Source organism: Nestor notabilis, unplaced genomic scaffold (assembly GCF_000696875.1).
Source record: "Nestor notabilis isolate BGI_N333 unplaced genomic scaffold, ASM69687v1 scaffold1997, whole genome shotgun sequence".
NCBI classification, from domain to species: Eukaryota; Metazoa; Chordata; class Aves; order Psittaciformes; family Psittacidae; genus Nestor; species Nestor notabilis.
The window spans coordinates 18,128-41,168 of record NW_009937620.1 but is presented as its reverse complement, the minus strand read 5'-3'; the positions used below and the strand labels follow the sequence as shown (position 1 = coordinate 41,168).

Below are 23,041 nucleotides of genomic sequence, written 5' to 3'. Positions count from 1 at the left end.
CTCACCCTGACCTCTCATTTTCTTATTAATCTTTAGTCTTCAAAAAAATACCACTTGGAAGATACTGTTTGGTGATAGCTAAATGAGGAGTGTATATATACATATTTGAGGACATAAATAGGTTTTGCCACTGATTGATAGACCTGAATTATAGTGTTTACTGTGTAGACAAGAGCCTCATAATTTACAGGATATGAGCAAGGCAAATACAAGACAGCCTTAGAAGGAAAGCGCTCTGCGCATATTTAGTTATTATATATCATTTTAATATACCAAATAAGACTGAATCTTTGATCTTCTTTCAAATACACTCTTTTTTTTCTTCTTTGATCTATCCTCCCATTTGTCTTCTTGCCTAAGCAAAAATCTCTTAAAGCCATTAACATCCCTGACCTCTGCCTACTGTCCTCCACTCTCCTCCCCCGACCAGAAAGACATGTAATTTTCCAAGCCTTCCTGGGCAGTGATTTTAGCCAAAGACGGACACTTCTGCCTGGTCGATGTGAGGCTGTTGCTCTTTGATGTGATACTTTCTCTGTGCTGATGTGGTTTCTTTGCTGTGTTTGTCTGTGCCTATTCCTGTTCTATTGCTTCGCTTTCCGGACTCGCAGTTACCAAACTGTTCCCTGTACCTGCTTTGTGTAGTCCCTCACCCAGCTCCATACACCGCTTTCTTCACTCAGCTTTTGGAAGGGTACTGGGGGGTGTACTGTCACTTCATACAACTACCTGAAAAGGAGCATGGAGCCAGGAGGTGGGTGGTCTCTTCTCCCAAGTAACAAGTGGGAGGACAAGAGGAAACGGCTTCAAGCTGCGCCAGGGGAGGTTTAGACTGGAGATTAGGAAAAACTTTTTCACCAGAAGGGTTATCAAGCACTGGACCAGGCTGCCCAGGGCAGTGCTGGAGTCACCATCCCTGGAAGTGTTCACAAACCGTGTAGACAAGGCTCTCAGTGACATGGGTTAGTGGTGGCCTTGGCAGTGCTGGGTGAACAGTTGGACTTGACCATCTTAAAGGTCTTTTCCAACCTACTTGATTCTATGATTCCCACCACTGTGAGCTTTTGAGCGGAATATCGGCACATCCTGAGCAGAATGTTGTTGAAAGCCAACTGTGTGCAGCCCTGGAGGAGCAGAGACCCAGCTGGCTGACCTGTTTGTCAGGCTCTTCCCTTTCATGGTTATTTACTTATTTATCCTGTGCCTCCTTTCCCACCCCATCTCCTCTCTCAGGATATGCAGTGACAGCAGGTCATTTCTCCCAGCCGACTACCACGGACGTTGTAGGAGGAGCTCCCCAGGATGGAGGCATCGGAAAGGTGCGGCTTTTTCTCAAACAATGATGTGGTCAGATGCAGTGGGGCAAACCCAGCAGGTTTTATGCAGTTCCCACATGTCTGAGAAGCCAAGAGATTTTTGCATACAGGGTAGTTTTGGAGCACTGAGCAGTGGAGAGGTGAGGTGGTTTGATGAAGTCATCAACCCTCTCTTCCCTCTGTCTCCCACCCAATCCTTACCGTAGTTACTTTTAACAAGATACAGGCAACATTTGTTTCACACTGCTTTTGTTTAGGATTTGTAACATATAATATCACTTAAACCTTTCCTGGAAATGAAAAAAACCTGAAATAAAGAGTTTGTCTTCTGCTTGTTTTCTTCATGCATTTGACTATTTCAGTATTTACTTCAGGGTAGCATCTCTAGTAGCATGAAAAGCCATTTACCAGGTGATTTGTTGTCCCTCTTAAAACTTCATAATACACTGAGGTTTAGTGGACTAGAATCTGGGTTTCTGCCAGCTGTACTTCGAAATCTTGGTGATAGGCTCTTGAGAAGGGCAAAAAAACCCCCGCATGGTTTTCGGGTAGGCAGATACATGTTTGATGTCCCAAAGGCGTAAGCAAATGAATGGCTAGGCGGAAATGGCTGGTGAGTTAGGTGTGCCTGGTGTTCCTGTGCTGAGTACTCAGCTGTTATCAGGGGAGCCAGCTGAGAGTGAGTGCTGTGACTCGTATACACCTCTGAAACACAGGTGGAAAGAGGGAGGAAACAGATATAAAGGATCTGCTTTTGTCTGTTGTCACCATGTGCTAGAGCAAAGATGTCCAGCAGACCCCTTCCACCTTTGGCCCTCTGGCTCTTTTCTAGAAGGACATGAATTGGTGTGGAGTGTCTCCACTACCATGAGGAGTGAGAGGTCTCCACTACCGTGAACACTCGTCCCTGCTTTAGACAGGTTATTTTTAGTAGTAACCATGTCCCAGAAGGTAGCAGCACAAGTGGAGAAAATGGAATAAAAGCGGAGGATGAATTTGGTACGTTACCTGATCTGGCATGACTAGGATATATGGGATATAGTAGCAGTGCAGTTGCTGCTGAGTGGACATGTACATGGGAAAGACATAGTTTCCTTATCCCAGGTGCTCTGTTACGGCTGCTCTAATGCACCTTCCTTACAACCTGTTTTCCTGGTAGAACAGATTTAATTACTGTACAAGGAGGGAGAAAGAACCAGTTGCTAATGTGAGATCCATGAGAAAACAGCTGATCTTGCAGTTTAAAAGACTGCTGCTCTAGTTGCAAAAGCTCCTGTTATCCTCCCTTGGCATGGGATGTGGGTAGCAGGAACACATGGCAAAGGGACAGTAAGAGGTGTTGAGTACAGGACATTACGCTGAGCAGTCCTGTTGTACTTTCCTCTCTCTCTAATAAGCTAATCCTTTCCACTTCCCTGATAGAAAGTGATTAGCATTGTGACACCCTTTTCACTGAAGGTAAAGCCAAGATTCTTAACGAGACTGAGTCATTTCTCCAAAGTAACTAAGAGTGTCATTAGTTAAGGCTGGGTTTGGAGTTGTGGCACCTGGCATCATGCTCTTGCTGCTCTACATGCCACTGCAAAAACCCAGGGAGTCCTTTACATCTAGAGCAATAGTCTGCAGTAAATCTGTGTTGTGTTCTTGGCTGAAAACAGCTTTGAACTTGGTCTCGGCACCTATTAATAACTTGCCACATAATCAACCGTGCCAAGTGCTTGGCTCTGCCACGTGGCCTTGGAAGTAAGGATCCTCTGTCCTCAAACTGTGTGAGCACCTGCTAGGAGGGAGGCTGTCAAATGCTGGAGTAGTCTCAGAGGCTGATGGAGCCAGCCTTGCTGTCAAAGGGAGCCCCTTCCTACAAGCCGTAAATTTTAGGCCATAAATTTTGGTACAAGATCCGTTATAGAGCTCATATCAATATTTTTATCCCTAGGAGTTCCTGATTAAACAGCTTCTTTTGTGGAAACGAGTAACGAGGGAACTATGTTTTGAATAGCTTTCTGATTTACAGATTGTTTCAGACAGAAACAGTGCAAATGACTTGGGTGGTCTGATTGGGATTTCTACTCTGACCTGTGCTAAAGCATCATGAAGTTTGCAGTGCAGTATGTGCAGGCATATGTCTTTGTGAAAGGAAGGCTGCACAAGGGAAGGGAAGCAGTTTTTGCCTTCTCAGCCTTTTGCCATTTCCAGGCAGCCTCCAAATGCCACTTGTTTGGGAGTTGGAAAGTTCCTTTACTACTTGCTTTTAAATATATAAATACGCACCAAAAAAAGCAGGTGACAAGATATTATTCAAGCATGTTTTACAACTAGAGGCCTGTAATTCAAAAGGAAAACGGGGAACAATATGTTTTGTCTTTTGAAAGAAGGCTGAGCAATAAAGTGGTCATGAAATTGGATCTTGGCAATAGCAATGGCCATGATCATGATTTGGATATTTAGAAAGCAACAGTGCTGCACCATTATGTGCTTCACAGTTAGTATTGATTAACTTCTTTATTTTCTCACTTTTCAGGTTTATATATTCAGAACAGACAGACTATCAGGCTCTCTGGTAAAGATTTTTCAGGCTTCAGGAAAAAAGGTGAGCTTTTATGTATGTGTGTTTTCTTCTAAGTGGAAGAGAAGGGGAAATAGTGGCAAACAATGGCAGGGTTATCAGTTGGCAGAGCATCATTATCAGATGGCAGAACATCATTTTCATTCCACTGCTTCAAGAGCTGTCAAGCAAATTCTGTTCCTTCTTTTCATCCCTGAAGAGCTAAACCTACTGTGGAGACAAGCTGTATGCCCTTCCTCCTGTAGCAGTCGTGACTGCAATGTCTGCTCTATGCCACATGGCTGAAATGAAAGGTCTTGCTGAAAATTGTACTAGTGGTTCTGTTTTGCCTTATGCAGCTGTAGCAGCACCTTCTGAGATGCTGGATGTGGGGTGCATGGTGAGCCTACACACAGAGATTTCCTCTTAGTAGATGTTCCTGGGAAATGTGGGTAGCCTGGAGCTTAGTGTGATACAAAATCCCCAATCTGTTTTCCTGTGTGACAGGGGGAGTTATGATGTTTTATGGAGGAGCAGCTTCATTACCTCAAGAGATTGCAATTTCCCCCTTCCCACCATGAATCAGTTCTTCCTTTTGCTCTTGCTGAACTGCACTCCCCATGAATTTTAGTGGATGCTAGTGAGATCCAGCTCCCTCTCTGCATGCAGTGTCGTGTTTGAGGGGGCAACAGCTTCTGTTCTTCATTAGGGGCTTGTATGTGTTGCAGGGGAAATGGAGGTACATCTACCTATAGGTAACAATAAAAAGCTCTGTTTGGGAATAACACAGTGAGGAGTGATACCCCTTACCTGGGGTTGTCTGTGTTCTCCTGGAAGGTGAGGAAATACAGAAGACAAAGGTTACTGGTGGCTTCTGGCTGTGGGAAGACCTGCTACTCTCAGGCAGATCTGAAGTGTTTGACTGGGATCAAGTTGGGAGTGTTAGCATGTTTTGTTGTTTTTTCCCAACAAAACACAGTTGCAGTCTTTAAAAACACACCTGGAACAGGAGAAAACTTCAAGGCTGTGTAAGGGGATGGTGTGAGTTGTATTTTAGGGCCTCTCCAAAATTAGTCTTTCTCTGCGCTAGCAGAATTGAAAGCATCTTGAAAGGAAAGGACCTCCCAGTTCATCCAGGGCATCTCCTGTGTTTGATTGCTTCCTGTTCATTTCTTTCCCTGTTGACTTTTAAATGTCCCTAAGGATATGCTGCTGGAGAACTATTCCTCAGCGTAATAAACAGAGCTATCAGGAAGTTTCCAGGTCTCAGCCAAAATCTTTCCTTTTTCATTCAGTTGTGTAATATGTAACTTAAATAATCAAGTATTTACATCCTTCAAATACTTCTAGGCTGTCATCTCCTCCTTCCCCATTAACATCTGCCTTCTACAAATTCTCTGCAATCCAAATGAAAACTTCAGTTGAAAGAGAAATCTGTCCTGAATCATCCTTCCTTTGGTTTGTAATTGAGATATAACCAGACGTGCTCAGCAATGAGCCCTGCCTGGAAATAAGCTCTCACAAAATGCTGCGTCCTTCCCTGTGGTGTGAAAGTTCATTGTTCTGACATTCTTGTTGGACAGAAGTTTAAAGCAGGCCAGTTTCTTCAATCCCTTTTTCATTGCTGGAGGCTGAGCTAGGAAATCAAATACGGACAAGAAAATAGAGAACACAGTGCCTTGTTATACATGTTAAGTGAACAAACATCAGGTTCTCACAGCACTGTGAACTCACCCACGCTGCAGACATACCATGTTGCAGTCAAGTAAATAAGAGCCTTGCCCAGAAAACTGCCTGAATACATAGTGAAATGCTTCTCATATCTTTCGCTCCTTACCCATGAGAAATCTGTTGTAAAACCTTAGTGGATTAAAAAAATAAACAAACAAAAAATCCACAAGGGAACTTAAGCTACAAAATAACTGGCATCAAATGATGTTTGAGGTCTGACCTTAAACCCACAGAAACACAGAAATCTGAATTACAAACTGAAACTCTATCCTTAACTCACCCCACTGTATGTATTTAGCAGCTTTTAAACCTTATGGACTTCATAGAACAGAGGTGCTGCTGCCCATCTTCTGTATGCCCAGTAGCTCTTGCTGGTGCATCTAGATTTATCAGGTGTAGAAGGCAGTGGGTCAGAGATCCACAATGAGGAATGTAAAAGCACGCACGATATGTGATTCATTCTTTTTAATCTAAATGTTTCTCTAACCTCAATCTTTCCTACTACGTGAACAGCTCTCAATTTTGAGTAAGAAGTGGTATCTTTCCAATTTTCCCGTGGAAGTTGCTTTTAATTTTGAGGCTATGGTTATGTAGATGGTCTCAAAGAGTACTCAAAGGTACCTTAGGAGCAGTGGATGAAATAAGGGTGGAGTATCATTCTTGCTTTTGGTCTCCGTTTTGTGTTTAAATGTGTTCTGAAATTTGTAATCACAGAATCCTGGTTTGGGTTGAAGGGACCTTAAAGCTCCAACACCTGCCACGGGCAGGGACACCTTCCACTAGAGCAGGTTGCTCCAAGCCCCTGTGTCCAGCCTGGCCTTGAACACTGCCAGGGATGGGGCAGCCACAGCTTCTCTGGGCACCCTGTGCCAGCGTCTCAGCACCCTCAGAGGGAAGAGCTTCTTCCTAATGTCTAATCTAAATCTCCTCTCTGTCAGCTTAAAGTTATTCCCCCACTGCATGTCCTTGTGAAAAGCCCTTTGCCAGGTTTCTTGTAGATCCCTTCTAGGCACTGGAAGACTGTTATAAGGTCTCCCCTGAGCTATTAAGGTCCCCTGAGTTATAAGGTCTCACCCTGTAATGTGGGTGCTGGTTGGGAGACTGTTAGCATTTACTGTTAACACATATCAAAAATTAAGTAGTGAAATTAATGTATTCCTTAAAGTTAAGCAATTAAGTTTTCTCAAGCAACAAGAACTGGAGATTGAGAGTGGCTTAGGTTTTTTGTGTATCAACTAAAAAGCTTTTATTGAAACTCTTTCTGTGTCAACTCACTTGCCTGTACATTCGAGGAAAGGCTATTACCAAACCCCACAACCAGTTCTGCTATTTGAAGGTGACTGGTACAAACAGATAGAGCAGGGGAAGCCAGACCACAATCAGGAGGTAATTTTAGATGCCCCTTTCGTGGGTATCCTACCTCTAGCCTACTTTTCTTTTTTTCTTTTGTTTCTTTAACACATCCCCAGAAGATCTGGGGTTCCCAATTTCAAGTCTCTTTAGGAAATCTGGCACTGGGCATGAATAATCACTTGCCAGGCCTTGGCTTGGGAAACTTATTTCACTCCTTCCTGGTTTTAAGCAATTGACAAGTGAAAGCTAGTCTAAGAAAGCTCTTTAAGTGTCTCACTTAAGCATGTCCCAGGGTATTAAGGTATAAATTTAATTCTTTTGTTAAAACATCCAAGCTGATGCACTGTTACGGTAAAGTGTTTAATTCCTGCCAGAATTATCCCCTAAGCTTTCTCTGTAGGAGTGCTTGTGAGTGATAAAGCAGCAAGCCATCATTTGAAATGAAAGCAAGAAAACACACCTAAATGATTTCCTCCTGTGTGTGGGCAGATACTGAATGCTTTGTTGTGACTCGGCTTGGTTACAGATGGGCTCTTACTTTGGCTCCTCCTTATGTGCAGTTGATCTGAACTCTGACGGGTTGTCAGACCTGCTGGTCGGAGCACCTATGTTTTCTGAGATCAGAGATGAAGGTCAAGTCACGGTCTATATCAACAGAGGAAACGTGAGTATGGACAGGAGATGGCTTGGTAAGGGATGAGGGTGTGGGTGCGGGCAGGGTAACACTAACGTCCTTCCAACACTCTATGGAGAAACTTGATGTGTCAAGTAGTGGGGCTCTGGGTGTCTGTAGCAGAAGAAGTCACGGAAAACTCATCTGGTGTCATGGTTTCCCAGACACCAGCCTGCATTCATCACAGAGCTGTGAATCTTTTAAGGAGGTCTGGGGAAGTTTCTGGTTTTATGTTGAAACTCGGTGGTATTTGTGGCTTTATATGAATCTGATGCCAAAACCAAGTAGGAGTCAGCAGCTTTGACTGAATTCCCTTTGTGTTTTGGGTGGTCACTAAGACCTACAAATTAGAACACAAATGCCTGGGGACTTAGGAGACCTTGTGAAGAGAAACCAGAGGTTAAATTCACATTATCTTTACATTATGCCTCATATAGAGATGTTAGGGGAAGTTCTTACCAGCTGGTATTGTTGGATTTTACATGACTAAACAATAGCCTTGGAAAAGCCTGAACTTTCTTGCATCATCAAAACAAGATCATTCTTATGTTGTATTTATAGGAAAACAATGGTCGTTTACAGATTATTAAATACTTAATGTTCAGGTCCCAAACTTGCTGCATCAAACCAGGAGTTGTTATGGACTAAAATGAAATGGGTTTGCTTCACCAGTATTATGTGGACTTTAATGTATGAAGTTTGTTTATGCTAGGATTACCGTTTATCCCAAGTCCTATATGCAGCATTTGGGAGACTTCAGAATCACTTCTGGTGTAACTTTATTTTCTGTTATTACTCCTCTTTTAAATGAGCTTTACTTTTCCAGTTTGATCCCCAGGCTGTCCCAGCAGTGTTGCTGCAGGATCTTCAGGATAGGGTGTAGAATGCCAAGCAGATAATAGCCATCATTTCCTGCTTGCAGTGAGAGTGTGCAGGAGTTCATTCTTCATCTTATAAAACAGTCAAGAAGCTAGTAGGAGTTTCTTATACTCCTACAGCACAAATTACTTGCAGGAGCAATGGCTTGCAGGATGCTGGGTTTTATTTTGGGGTTTGGACATTTCAAACTCCGTTTCATTCTGCAAGCACCATTGTCGAAGAGGTTGCTGCAGCAGATCAGAGAAACTGCTTTATCATACAAGCATGCATAGTGGTGATAGGCTTAATACACTTATATTTGCCCTTTCCTGAGAGGACTGCAGAGAAACGAGTCACGCATACAGGCCTGTCCCCTCTTTGTTGTGTTTCAATTTCATTATGTGGGGTTTTCTCAAAGTCAGCAAGTCCCCGCAGCCAAGTAAAAGATTTTATTACATGTTCCAGAGGGCAGTTTACTCTCATTCACAAAGGAAGCAAAACCAAACCAAAACAACCCTGGAGGTGGGTACAGAGTTATATTGCATAACTAAATTTTGTTTTCTTGTGGCAATGTTCCTTTCCCCTTGAGGGAAGACAGCAAGAAACTAAAACCAATGTATCTGACCAGAAAGTGGGTGGGCAAGAAATACCAGATTCCTACAAGGCTTCTCATGGCACGGGAGTACAAAACTTTACTTTGAACTTTCCTCTGTCCCTTTATTTCATTAAATCTCTTTCCTTATTCTTCATTTCAGAAGGCTTTTTGGGGACTTTGCTTTAATCCTTCTGTCCAATACTTAAAAAGTTTTCAAATCCATTTGCTCAAATGTTCTTTGCTTAGCGGAAAATTCTCCTTCTCTCACTGGAGTTTAGTTTGACTAAGTCTGGACTGAGGATTCTGCTCCTCGGATATAGTCCACCAGTAGAGCAAGCCCTGGGCTGTTGGGTTTTAGGCATCTGGAATCCTTCATGAGCTCACCAAGCCCTATGACTGCATTTCGTTACATCACTGAGTTTAGTTAATCTAGTGTTTTAGTTATATCACTCCTGCAACTCCTTTTTCTTCCCTCTCCCCCTCAAACTGAAAGACAGAAGGTTAAAAACCCAAATAAATTAGATTCCCAGCACCTGGGTGATCCGTGCGAGCGAGGGCAAGAGTCAGGCTGCAGCTGTGCCCAGGTGCTTCCCACTGCATGGACGGCTCCCGTGGGAAGGCTTGCCTCATCCAGGGCTCGCACCGTTTCCCTTACCCTGTTTTATTTCCTGCTTGCCTAGGGAGTGCTGGAAGAGCAGCTTATCCTGGATGGTGACAGCGCCTACAACGCGCACTTTGGGGAGAGCATGGCTGCGCTTGGTGACATTGATGACGATGGATTCCCAGGTCGGTGTGATTTCTTCCTGAAGTGCCAGCAGGACTGGTGGCACTGCTGGTCTCCTTGCATGGCTGAGTGCTGTGTGGCATCCATTGCTCCTTCAGGGCCATGCTAAGGATAAGTGGGCTTGTGTAGGATTTGTCTGCTAAAGCCTTTTGTAGCTGATTGTCCTTTATGTGGGATTAGTCCATGTCCATGCAGCTCACACTCCAATCACATTAATGGTGCTTTGCTTTCCTTGCTGTTGCATTTTCTTCTTCCCTGGGTTGTTTATAAAAGGCTCTAAATACCCATGCCCTGAAAAAAACAGACTTCTTTCCTATTTTTTATGTCTTCACACCTTTCCAGTTTTGACAACATAATTGTGTTTCTTATCATGAAGTGTAATAAAGCAGTAGCTTCTCACTTGTGATAACACATACTCTATTAATTATTTCTTTCCTTTGCTTTATACTACCCCTGCTCCGTTTGCAGGCTGCTCAGTGTGAGGCCCCATGCAGTGATAGCAATAGGTGAGAGCAAAGTGTTGATGTTGGCACCTTTTCTGCCCTGAATTCTGGCAACACAGATTAAGGGCTTCCAAACAAAGGCGACTTGCTCAGTGCATGCCTGGATTTATTTCTTCCAGGCCACTCGGGGTGTGGTATCCCACTAAGCCTAACCCAACCTCATTGCAGGTTGCCCTCACAAATGGTGGGCATGCTCTTCTGCATTTGGACATGCATTTGTATGTTCTTATTGTTGCTTGTGGATCAGTTGTGATGATGGAGAGACTGCGGAGTGAGTCCATGGGTATGAGGCCATTGGGAAGAGTTTAATTTTAGCAGCTGTATAGTCACTAAATCCAACTAGATGAGGAGAATGGGAGGTGGGATCACCCTTTCTGCAGGAGTTTGCAGTTAAGTTGGATCAAGTGTAATCTGAACCTGCATCCTCAGCAGCCTTTCTTTTTTTCTTCCTGCTTATCCATTTGTTATACCTAGCCTCATTTTGGATTTGGATTTTCCAGCAAACTTAATGTAGTGTAGTGCTACAATAAACGCTTTGCCAGTGCTGTCTTGGTTCACAAAGCTGATGTTCCCCTGGCTTGGAGACTTTGGTATGAAGGGATTCTAAAATAACTTTTTAAGCATGGTTTCTGGTTAAAAAACACACATTTTCACACACATGACAAGCACACGTTTCTAATTAGGCACAACGTAGCCACGTGTGTGTAAGAATTCATATACAGTTGTGTGGTTTTTAAAGTTTATCTTAACGTGAGCTCTTCATTAAATCAAACAAATCCCTTCTAGCCAGGTTCACATGAGCTGCTGATCATCTTTGTCATGGGGAGCTATTTTCCTATGGATAGCTGGCTTCTAAAATCGGGAAAGGTTTGATTAATGGAATGGATCGTGAAATGTTTATAATCTGTACTGTTTTGCAGATGTTGCCATTGGAGCGCCTAAGGAGGATAACTACATAGGAGCAGTGTACATTTACCATGGGGATGCCAATGGTATTGTACCTCAGTACTCTATGGTATGTGACACTATTGTTTGTGATATCTATCTGAAATCACTTTCCCTGCACCCGCAGAAATAAACCATATTTAGGGGTCCCTTTATAGGTAACCTCATCATAGTTCTACATCTTTCTCTCAAACAAACTTCTCCCAAAGTTTGTCCATGCTGTAGGGTAAAATTATGTTAGGAGATATTTTTTCGTTGTCTTTTGTTACAGTTATCAGCTGTAGCTTCCTTCTTGAAGCAAATAAAGTCTTAGGGTTTGAATGTCTGGTTTTAGAGATAGTACTAGTGCAGAGGAGAAATGAAAACCATGGAAAGGTTGAGCATACAAACCATGGAGAGGCCAGTGGGGAGTTGGGAGGTTGCATTTTCCTCCTGCGGAAGCAGACATGATGAGAAGGAAGAGGTAGTAAGTTTTCTTTGTGCCCTGCAGAAGCCTCTTTACTCATCGTGCTGGCCCTCTCCTTGTGATGTGACAATATATCACAAGCCTGTTCTTGGGTGCCATTCACCTGGCCATTATTATAAAGTAAAATCTCAGCTAGGATACACTATATAGCATCTTGTGCAGAGATGACACAGTTCAATTTAGCTACTGCAGCCAAGCAGTAGAGAACATAAATTTATGCTCCTGCTGCCCAACATGTGTCCCTAGTCTCTGTCTAGCATATTCCTTTTTTTTTCAGAGAGCCTGAATCTTCCCTCCTTCTGTGTGTCTGAAGTTCTGGTTGTTTTGTTTTGTTGCTGGGTGGGATCCTTCACAATAAATCAGTTCAAGCAGAATGAAGAAGTTTAGTGGTTATACTGGAGACTCTTCTAACAGACCATGGAGGTTTAGTCCTTCTTCCTTTTACCATGTACATGCCATGTGCTGCTTTCTTTAAAAAAGAAGGGAAGTTAAATGACTCTTTATGGATACTTCTGCAATGTCTAATGTGTGGCATGTGGAGGATTCTGCCTGTTTCTTGCGGAGAGCCCCTGGTTGGGAGGTTCTTCTTTGGCTGTTGAAAAATCTGGAGCTTTCCAGCTCTCCTGAAAAGGATGAGATTTTGATTTTTTTTTAATATACATATTTTTTTTGCCCATTCATGGGAAAATGTTACATTTTTTAATGAGGCCAGATCAGCAGGGTGGGAAGCAAAACATCCTGCTTGTGATCTCTCCTTCTCCACTGGAGCAAGGCCAGCAGACATGGCTCTGTGTGCTTCTGCACTTGGTCAGTGGGATAAAGCCCAGCTCAAGAGGGTGGTCATTGACTCTTGACAGCACTGCTATCGCTGTCCCATGCCATAGGGCAGCCGAGGGAGCACCACTTATGGGCAGGGTCTCTCTGCTCTTTCCCAGTGTCTGTTGCAGGGCACCACACACACCACTGGTTCATCTCCCACATGCAACCAAAAGAGCTGTGTAACAGCTTCAGCTCTTTGCCTACCTGTCCTGGATTTGAACCCAAAGAAAGACTTTTTGTATCTTGATACTATACCCCTGAGCCATCTTAATGCCCTGGATTTCCCTTTTTGAATAAGCTGAGAAAGGTGGACAAGGGCCTGTGGGGTCTATCTTTTCATCATTTGCAATTTGTTAGCTTTTTCCACTTACTTTTCTTCGTTAAGTTGCTCATTCAGTATTGTTCCCTTACGTCCCTTTAGTGACTTTAGTGGTGACTATGAGCAGAAGCAGCTTAATTGGCTTTGTGGCCTGCTGTTTTTCATTCGTGGCACTTAAAAGCAGAGCAGCATTATACCTCTGCCTTCTAGGTCATAATAGCCTGCAGATGTCCACTGGGATGTTTGCAGGCAGGATTTACCACCCTAACTGGGACCCCCCGAAGAGGTGATGCAAGTATAATGGAAGGGAGGAAGTTACTTCCAGTTGTCTTAATCTTATCTGCCCATGAGTAGGAAAAGGAGATCTTGAATGGTGGGGCACTGGTTTCCCTTCAAACTGGCTGTAAGGACTGCAGGATATCTTCTTCCCCTAAACTTGTCTTTTTTCCATGAATTTCCTGTCTGATCTTTTGTCCAGTATTATTCCCTTTTATGGGAGGGCCAGGAAAAGCTGGTCACATGTCACAAGCTGTGAAGCACCACCAACAGCCTCAGAATTACTTCATGGGCTAGGTTTCCTCTGTCTGTAACTTCTGTAGTCAGACGTTGACTCAAGTTCAGGTCTTGCGTTGGTGGCCCGGCATAATGAATGGGAGCTGGGAGGCATCTGATTCCCTTCTTAGAAAATAGGATTTTGATATATTAATTTGCTTCAGACAAAGACATTTAGAATCCAAAACATTCAGAGAAAGTTTTTGTGTCAGTAATTAAAATAAAAAAAAAGCTATGTTCGAAGTTAATTAAGCTTTGTGTTAGGGAGGCAGAAATGAGATACAGCTTCCAGACTGACACAAAATATTGCATAATTGCTGATGGAAACCAGAATTACCAAGTGAGATGAAAATTAATCATTTTGACATCGCGTATGCTCGCAAACTTTGTGAGAAGGAATGGTTGTGCAGGATTTTCTGTTTCAATTAAGCATTAATTTTGCTAAGATGCCACTTAAAATCTGTACTTACAGAAATTAAGGAAATGAGGGGAAAAAAAGAAAGTTAAATTCCATCTTCCCTCCCCCCCCCCCAAAGAAATTTGTTTTTTATTTCATTTGGGTTGTAATGCAGGTGTGTTTTTTAATCCAAGTCAACACTGGCCTCCTCCTAGCCCAGAGCAGAAGGGCTTCCTGCAGTCGACAGCCTTCCTGCTCATGGCTGCATGGGTGAAGTGTGAGCATGCAGATGTGCAGCGCTTCCGGCACACAAGAGAGGCTTCCAGTGACCCTGAAGATCAGGCTTGAGGGGTTTTTTTTAGGGTTTGGATTGATTCATTTATTTTTAGAGGATTCTTTTTGTTACTGACTGATTCCACTCATGTGTTTTCTGCTGCAGAAGCTGTCCGGGCAAACAATAAACCCAATGCTGAGGATGTTTGGCCAGTCCATATCAGGGGGAGTCGATATGGATAGCAATGGTTATCCAGGTATGTCTGCTGCTGGGGAAATGCAGCAACAGGCTGAGCAAACAGTGGAGCTGGTCATTTCCGGATTGCTGGGTCCTGCCATTGCAGGAGGCTGATGAAGCTGAACTTTTTCTTCCCTTTCCCCTCTGTTATTTGAAGCTCCTGATAAGAATTTGAGCCGATCATTTAATTCATGTGTTTGGGCAGTAATGATGAAGGATTGAGATGCTAAAGCAGAGGATTCTTGTGAATCCGAGCTCACTGGTGATTGTGTTGCATGAACTGTGTTCCCAATTTTTTGTGACATGTTGAACCAAATCGGGACATTAAGAAAAGGCTTTTCACTAAGAGGGTGGTTAGTCACTGGAACAGGCACCCCAGGGAAGTGGTCACAGCACTAAGCTGGTCATGAGGCACTTTTAATCATGTTTAGTTTAGTTTTAGGTAGACCTGTGAGGATCAGGGAGCTCGACTCAATGATCATTAATGGATCCCTTCCAACTTGAGATATTCTGTGATTCTGTTGTATGATTTCAGTATCTCTCTAAGGTTGTACGTTTCTTGAAAGCTGCTCAGTCATGATGACAATGTTAAAAACAAAGAGGAAATGAGAATAGTAATAATAATAAAAATCAAGCAATGAAGTAGAAGTAACGACACAGACCTAATCCTCCAGTTATAATGCTTGTGACATAATGACGTTTGAAGGGACCAACTGGCTGATTTGAGTCAGGAAAATGGTTTTTAAAAATCTATATGCTCTGTAATTTAGCGACTGATTTGTGAGAACTGAAGCCTATGTCTCCTTTGTAACTGTTCTCAATGTTACGAAAATTTCAGATATGACTGTTGGAGCCTTCTTGTCAGACAATGTGGTACTTCTGAGGTGAGATGAATGTCTTTTTTATCTGCTGTTGTCTTCTTTTTGTCTGTTTTCTGCTTTTATCTTACGTGCTCTAAGTCCTGACCCAGTCCAATTTTCTGCCTTGTTTACTGTGTTCAGAAGAAGGAAGCTGGATTACTTTTTAAGCAGATCCTTAGACATGGATAACATCAAAGAATTTATACAGCTCAGTGAGAGATGGTAATACGTAGGACACCCAGGGCTATGAAGAAGACAAAAGGTTAGAGCTGGAAGAAGATGTGCTGCATCTTAGTGCCTCTTTAGAAAGGTTGCTCTGAATTTGAGAGAAGGCTTTTTTATTGTTCTTACATTTACATAAAGTAAATAAATTATGATTTAAGGGAACACAGTTGAGTAACAAGCCAGCTGTGTATGATGCCAGGATGTAATTTTGCAAGTTATAATGGGACTCAGAATGAAATAGGAGTCTTCAGGGAAATGAAATACAAAGTCATTTTCAATGCGTGCAGGATTTTGGCTGCTCTTTCAAGTGTATGAGTTAAGTGCAATTGCTTGTTCCATCTGATGGAGAGAGGCGTGATAGTTTGGTTCAGCAAGTTATGCAGAGGGAGAGTTAAAGTAGGAGTGGGCTTGAGATGCACAGACCTGGGGAAGAGAATGAGAAGTTTGAATTTTGCCAGTAGCTCCATTGTTACACTTGTTAATATTTAATAGCAAAATCCTGTCAATACCTAGATGTCATTAGAAGCAGAAGTCACTAGGGGCTCCTGCATCTTAATGGAAGATACAGGGATGTGATGAGACTGGCAAGACAAATGCTGGAGCTGCGAAATGGCTGTGCCAGCCTGCTTTCTGCTCAAGGCAGGAAAAACTTGACTCTGTTTCCATTAGAATTAAATAAAACAAAAGGAAAAAGGAGAGAGGGAAAGAAATGATCTGATGGTCAAGTCTTCTGAAGTGTTTTCTGCTACTTCATCATGCACATGTGCCTTCCTCGGATGGGATCTTGCAGCCCCACATCTCTGAAACTGCCAGCAAGAAATCCGTGTTCTTCTCCTGCCTTGTTACTTGCAGGAGGGGAAGGCAACCTGAAAGGCTTGCTGTGATGTTTAAAACAACATACGTTGCAACAGCATGATAACCTCTGTCCGTGCGTTCATACTTGTGCATTTCAGAGGAAATCAGTGCATTACCAACGGACTGTGGGCAGCCTGATTAGTTGCTGCTACTGCTAATTTACAGCGAGTCCCTCTTTCTGTTTGGATTCAGGGTAGGATAAAGAAGTCAGCTTTTTCTCTTTTTCCCTCCTCATCCTTCTAGAAGCCTTCATGAAGCTCTTTTGCCAAAACCAGCAAAAGTTTTGCCAAGTGATATTAAAGGCTTTGGTGGAAGCCGCGGTGACTTGGGGCAGATTGTTGTCGTAGTGCTCGTGTGTTTGTATGGCCATTTGACAGATCCAGTGCTTTTTTTCCCCCCAGTGAATAACCAAGGCAGCTAGTGTTAAGGAAAAATCACACAGTGCATCATGGCTGGAGGAGTATTTTTTTCCTAGGAGAAATGTTTTTCTAGATCAGTTCATAGCATTTACTCTTTGTCTCCCCAAGCATTTGGAAAGAGGTGGTTTTTTTCCAAAGGTGTGAAATGATCCTAGGAAGCTCACTCTTCCCTCCTCCCCGTTACTGTATATATTTCTAGGGTTAGCATTTATCTTCATCCTCCATCTCAGAATGAGAACTTACACTGTTATTTCAGGCTGCGGTAAAAGAGTCTGAGCAGCCATCTCAGAGATTGATGTAAATCTTGTTCCAGTCAATATGAATTAGGTGTAACCACAATCCCTGCTCTCTTCTCCCCCCTCTCCCCTGCCTCTAAATTAAGTGGCTTATGGAGTGAGAGTCCTGAAGTGGTTTACTTAAGTGGTCTGGCCTCGCACGGCTGCTGGGACTACTTTAGAAGTGAATCTGCTGGTTGCTGCACATTTTTTTTTCACTGGTGGAGTTAGTTTTGGAAGAACACGTTCATGTTGAACATGCACAGAATTAAAACCATGAAGAAAAACACTGAATTTTTGGGCTGAAGTCCTGCTCTGGGGATGCTCAGGCCAGCCTGGGTTTCTGGGCTGCTTTTCCCAACCAATCTGGCAGGGCTACTGTGTTGTGTGAGAGAGGAGACCCACCTAGGCTCTGATGGCACTTGGCTTGCTCTCTAAGGTCATCTTCAGCTGGGAATAGTCACAGCAATAACTGTGTGCCAGAGTTGCAAGGGCAGAAAGCTTTCGTTCACAGTGCACTCCTGAAACAGAGGTCAGAGGCTTCAAGAGAGGATTCAGTCCTTACCACTCACTAGAAGGAAATAAGCCGAATGTTCCCTCCTCCAGAAAACATGAATGTGGTGTCTCTTGTCCCTCTTACACTGTCAGAAAAAATACGTATGAATTATGTATCTCCTGTCCCTGTGCTCCCTCTTTGACTTTCAGGTAACAAATTCGACTGCAGACCATTCTCTGGAAACCTTAGGTCTCTATCTACCTGTTCCTGACCATCCAAGCTGCTTAGCAAGCAGTCTCACTTGCATGATCCTGTCCTTCGTTGCTGTTGTGCTGCTAATTTTGTTATTTGTGATGATTACTATTATACATTATCAGTTTACCCCGCTGCCTGCTTGCAGTCTGTATCTGAGCATTGCACCTCTAGCTGATGTTACAGTTTTCACTCAGATGCTAGTAGTCTTTGCCAGCGAGGACAAGTGCTAATACAGTTCAAATACACTCTCTGTTCTTAATGTCTCCTCAAATTGTGCAGTTTATCAAATGTATGTGTTTTCCTTTGGCTTAGAACTTCCATCTGAATGATTGATCAATTCCACTTCTCTGTTGATCTCCAGATCCAGGCCTGTCATTACCATGGATATCTCCATTTTCCTGCCTGCATCCATCAATATCACAGCTCCTCAGTGCCATGATGGCTTGCAGCCAGTGAACTGCCTCAATGTCACGGCATGCTTCCGCTTCAGTGGCAAGCGTGTTCCTGGAGAAATAGGTATGGTTCCTGTGCCAGCGCTGGGCAGGGGTGTGCTAGCAGGTTGACCTGGCTCCCTTTGGAGTCACTAACAGCTTTGATGTGAAATAAGTTGTTTTAGGGTGAGCTGGACTATACAGTTCCAGAAAGTTGGAGGCTCCGTGTTTTGGGCATGTTTTTACCTTCTGATGAGGCTGACATAATAGCGGGGCGGTTTCTTCCTCAGTGAGAGGAAGGAAATGCAGGCTTGGGCTTACTGCAAGGACAGAAACACAGAAGCAATTGATGCTTTTTAAGTTTATCTTCCCTGTTTACCTCTTGATAACACTTTTCTGTACCCATATCCTCTATCAACGTTATCAGAAAGCAGGTGTGATTTGCTCCGGATCAGTAGTTCTTGAAAGTCCACAACAAGCTCTTGAAGCAGAGCACTATAAATCTGAATTCCTACCAGACAAGAGCAAATCCTTTTATGTGTATCAGTTTACCTGTCTCTAAAATTACTATGAATAGCCCAATATTTTACTGATGGCAAGAAAGTCTTCCAGGTTGGTTAGTCTCTGTGAAGCACCTGGAGTTTCTTAGGTGAATGAAACTGTGTAAGGTGTGTAATTATGCAAGCCTTTATCTTGGCTGCATTAAATATTAATATTAAAATATTATGTCTTTTACATTCCAGTGTTTAAAAGTCTTAGATATTGTGTGAAGTGTTATGGGATAGATAGAGTGTTTCTAAATATTGTAAGGTCTGGGTTTATTTGGTTCAACTGCGATGTTTTACCTTTGCCGTGCCTTAGGAATGGCATCCTCTTATAGTTATGTCCTCTTATAGACCATGCTCTTATAGTTGCACTGGCAATTTGCAGCTTAGTCTTCTATCCACTAACATTCATATTAATAGAAGAACTACCCTCAAACACAGTCTATGCACAAGAAGTTGAACTAATCTGAAAAATCCTTCCAGCCATTGTCCTCATTCTACTCGCCCTGCCACCCCTACAAATCCTATACATAATAGACAAAATTGATGAGCCTGAGTTAACTCTAAAAACCACTGGATCCCCAGCATTTCTGAACTGCTGATCAAGAAAAGTTAGTTTCATGTATGAATCCCAGTATGCAGAGTCTGCTGCAGTATTTGGATTTTAAATGAGTTGGAGAAGAAAAAGGCTTCTTGCTACTTCTCCCGCCATTCACATAGAGTGAGAACTACAAGCTGCTTCTGAAGTTGCTCTCTGCAGCTTGTCACTTTGTCACCTGAACAGCTCAAAGAAATGAAGTTACTAAATTTAAGATTCTTCTGGATTCTGACATATTGGTGCATCTGAGACTTCAGGTTCTATTTTTGCATGTTTTCCCTCCCTGTAAATGATGACTCTCAGCAGAAAATACATGCTTTGATAAAGTGTTTTTGGTACTGCCTGTTACTCTGCCAGTTAAGAAAACACTTATCTCCAAGTGCTCCTTGGGTGCTAATTCCTTTCTGAAAATCACTGAATTGATTTTCTGCATATCTAGGTTTTCTTATGTTCCTGGGGGTACTGTTCAAAAACTTTCCTTCGCTTTAATTTCATATCTCTGGACCTGTGGCTAAGAAGTCAGCTGCCTTTTTTCCCAATCTAGATATCTGCTCCCCTTGTTTGCATAAGACCTATCTTCCTCTTCATCACATCCTGTAAGAGCCAGTTGAATTCCCCTGTGTTGTCATACGAAGTGTACTCCTGATGATTTGTCATGGTGAAATGCACATGTGCATCTTCTGCAGCAAGTAACATCCATCTCATTGTAAGGAATTTTTTAACTATGAAGTAGATGATTATAAAACTTCCAACCATTGTCCTTTAATACAATGCTTCTAGCAAAGTGATTTGTCTTGAGAACTTTGCAGCCAGAATTTTCTGACTGTATAAAACCACTTGGGGATATGATTTGGATAAAATATCTCAAGTAAGCTTTCATTTTGCAATCCAGCGGCCAGGCCATTTTAATTATGTTGCAGTTGAAGAGTATCAATTAACAAAGGGTGGAACAATTCATGGAAATACTGCAATGGTTCCTCTCCTGTGGGGTTAAATGTGGGGAAAAATAGAATATCCCTATGAATAAATTGTTGTCCAGTTTGGACTGTGAAAGACATATCGAGCTGTTAAAATACTATGTCAAAGTGTTGGGATTGTCTCATCTTCGGGTGTCTGGGATGAGCCTGTTAAGTTAGAAGATGAGAGCACAGTTCTCATCAGGAGCGCTGCTTCCTTAAGGCTTGTCAGTGTAGATGCTCAGGGCAGCTGCTTACTCGTGAAAAGCTGGGCATTGCTCTTGCTTCTGGGCAGCTGAAGTTGGTCACCTACTACACCACCTTTAGAAAGCCAAACTGAACAAGCAAGCAGCATTCTCCTGGGCAAATATGTGTCTTCTATGCTCATTTGAATGTGTGGTTAGTTTGTTAACTGGCACATGAAGGAAAGTTGTCTTCATCTAGCACTGCCTCACACTTGCATAGAAACCTTTCCCGTGCAATGTAGTTGCAATACTGGGTTGTTCAGTGTATGGAGTAGCTATCTGAGGGTGTGTACTTATTGATACTGCTTGATAGTGCCAATGACAGTTTAATTCCCATCCATTTTCTGCATACTGTTTGCAGAATACGGTCTTCAGAAGTATGGATTTATGCTGGAATGTTTTTGTCTGAACAAAGAGCCATGCCCAAGTGAAGCATGCGCTCTGTGCTGCATGCCAGGCATTGTCTGGCCTGTCTCTCTGCCTTGGCTCTTGCTGGGAGAGCTGAGCCTCTCATCATACTCCCACCAACACAACAGCCTCTGGTACATCTGGATGTGTGAGAAACATGGCATTTTAAGCTTTCACTCTTTCACCTAGGAATCTCACTCAGGCTGTTTTCCCTCACTTGAAGGGTCTTTGCCTTCTCTTCCCTGGGGTCTCTGTATATGCAGGAAAGGCATGAGATGAGAGAAAGGCATTTCCTAGCCTGGATGTGCACGCTTCAGCCTGTTCAGATGGTGTGCTTCTGGGAGACCTGGACAAGAAGACAGAGGCTGCTGACATCTCTTTACATCAAGCACTGCTTCTGTATTCATCCTTGCAGGAGAGTGGAAGTAAACTTGTGCCCACAGTCTGGATAATTTCCTCTACAATAATAACAACAGTAATAGTAATGCCAGTGTGAGAATTAGGTGAATTTTAGTGGCTATGAAAATGAAGGGGTTTGGGCATTTGGTTAGAGTTAGGCAGATGCGTTAAAACAGCTTCAAAGTTTCTCCTGGACTCTTCACTTCAGATGTGCATTGCTTGTGTGTTGATCCATTTCTGGGGTAGTTCTCATGTCCCAGATACTGTTGCCTGAAAAACTGGTGTGAGAGTTAGTGTGGGGTGATAGGTTGGTTGATATTTGCACTCTGTTTGAGTATGTTTCTAGCAGCCCTGCAGAGGATTTGAGGGTGTTAGTGGACGGGAAACAACATGAGCAGGCAGTGTGCACTCGCAGCCCAGAAGGCCAGCTGTATCCTGGGCTGCATCAAAAGAAGTGTGACCAGCAGGTCAAAGGAGGTGATCCTGCCCCTCTACTCTGCTCTTGTGAGACCCCACTTGGAGTACTGTGTACAGTTCTGGTGTCCTCAACATAAGAAGGACATGGAGCTGTTGGAGCAAGTCCAGAGGAGGCCACGAGGATGATAAGGTGGCTGGAGCACCTCCTGTATGAAGACAGGCTGAGAACGTTGGGGCTGTTCAGCCTGGAGAAGAGAAGCTGTGTGCAGACCTCAGAGCAGCTTCCAGTGTCTGAAGGGAGCCTACAAGGATGCTGGAGAGGACTCTTCATTAGGGACTGTAGTGATAGGACAACGGGTAATGGGTTCAAACTTAAACAGGGGAAGTTTAGGTTAGATAGAAGGAAGAAGTTCTTTACAGTGAGGGTGCTGAGGCACTGGAACAGGTTGCCCAAAGAAGTGGTAAATCCTCCATCCCTGGCAGTGTTCAAGGACAGGTTGGATGGAGTCTTGGGTGACATGGTCTAATGTGTGGTGTCCCTGTCCATGGCAGGGTTGGAACTAGATGACCTTTTCAAGCCTAACTGTTCTATGATTCTACAAGTTTGTGCTTGATCTAAAACCTAGTGAAAGTGGACACTCCTCCTCTGACCTCGATCCTGCTGCAGTTTGGTGCAGGAGTATAATTAATGTGTGGTGTCCCTGTCCATGGCAGGGTTGGAACTAGATGACCTTTTCAAGCCTAACTGTTCTATGATTCTACAAGTTTGTGCTTGATCTAAAACCTAGTGAAAGTGGACACTCCTCCTCTGACCTCGATCCTGCTGCAGTTTGGTGCAGGAGTATAATTTGTGCTGCATTTTTCCAGTCTGCTTGGATGCAGCAGAGCTCTGAGTGCCTCACAAGCACGGATGCTGTAGGGATGTGTTGTTCGGCGTATGGAGCAGCAAGGATGGGCCCCTACTTAGAAGCTAGGGACAACACTAAGAGAAAGGATTTGAAATAAGGTTTGAAACAAGTAAGGGGAAAAGGAAAGCTTTTTGGAAGAGGATGTGGGGAATGTCCTTGTATGCTGTCACTCAGGGCAATGTTCTTTTTAATACTTTCATTACTTAAGGATTTTCCCTGCAAGCAAAGTTCATGAATTATTTTCTCCTCATAATTACTGGTAAAGACAGCAAAGACATTCCTCTTCCAATGGATTTTTGTTATTATTTAGTAAGTTCTTAATTTTCTCCATGTGGCGCCTCCCCTTCCTTCCCTCCTCCCCTATGAATCAGAACTGTAGATA

At 43.2% G+C, this 23,041-nt stretch overlaps 1 protein-coding gene across 1 annotated transcript in view; it reads left to right on the top strand.

Moving 5' to 3' along the window:
• The window catches only part of ITGA9 (integrin, alpha 9), a gene marked incomplete at both ends in the record, with an annotated part of 45,256 nt that overhangs the window by 18,838 nt on the left and 3,377 nt on the right, over positions 1 to 23,041 (top strand). The window contains 8 exons of the mRNA XM_010018893.1: positions 1,234 to 1,319; positions 3,838 to 3,906; positions 7,472 to 7,609; positions 9,752 to 9,857; positions 11,279 to 11,373; positions 14,296 to 14,386; positions 15,206 to 15,251; positions 18,114 to 18,268. Of these exons, the coding sequence (XP_010017195.1) occupies positions 1,234 to 1,319; positions 3,838 to 3,906; positions 7,472 to 7,609; positions 9,752 to 9,857; positions 11,279 to 11,373; positions 14,296 to 14,386; positions 15,206 to 15,251; positions 18,114 to 18,268 (786 nt within the window). The remainder of the gene's footprint in view (positions 1 to 1,233; positions 1,320 to 3,837; positions 3,907 to 7,471; positions 7,610 to 9,751; positions 9,858 to 11,278; positions 11,374 to 14,295; positions 14,387 to 15,205; positions 15,252 to 18,113; positions 18,269 to 23,041) is intronic.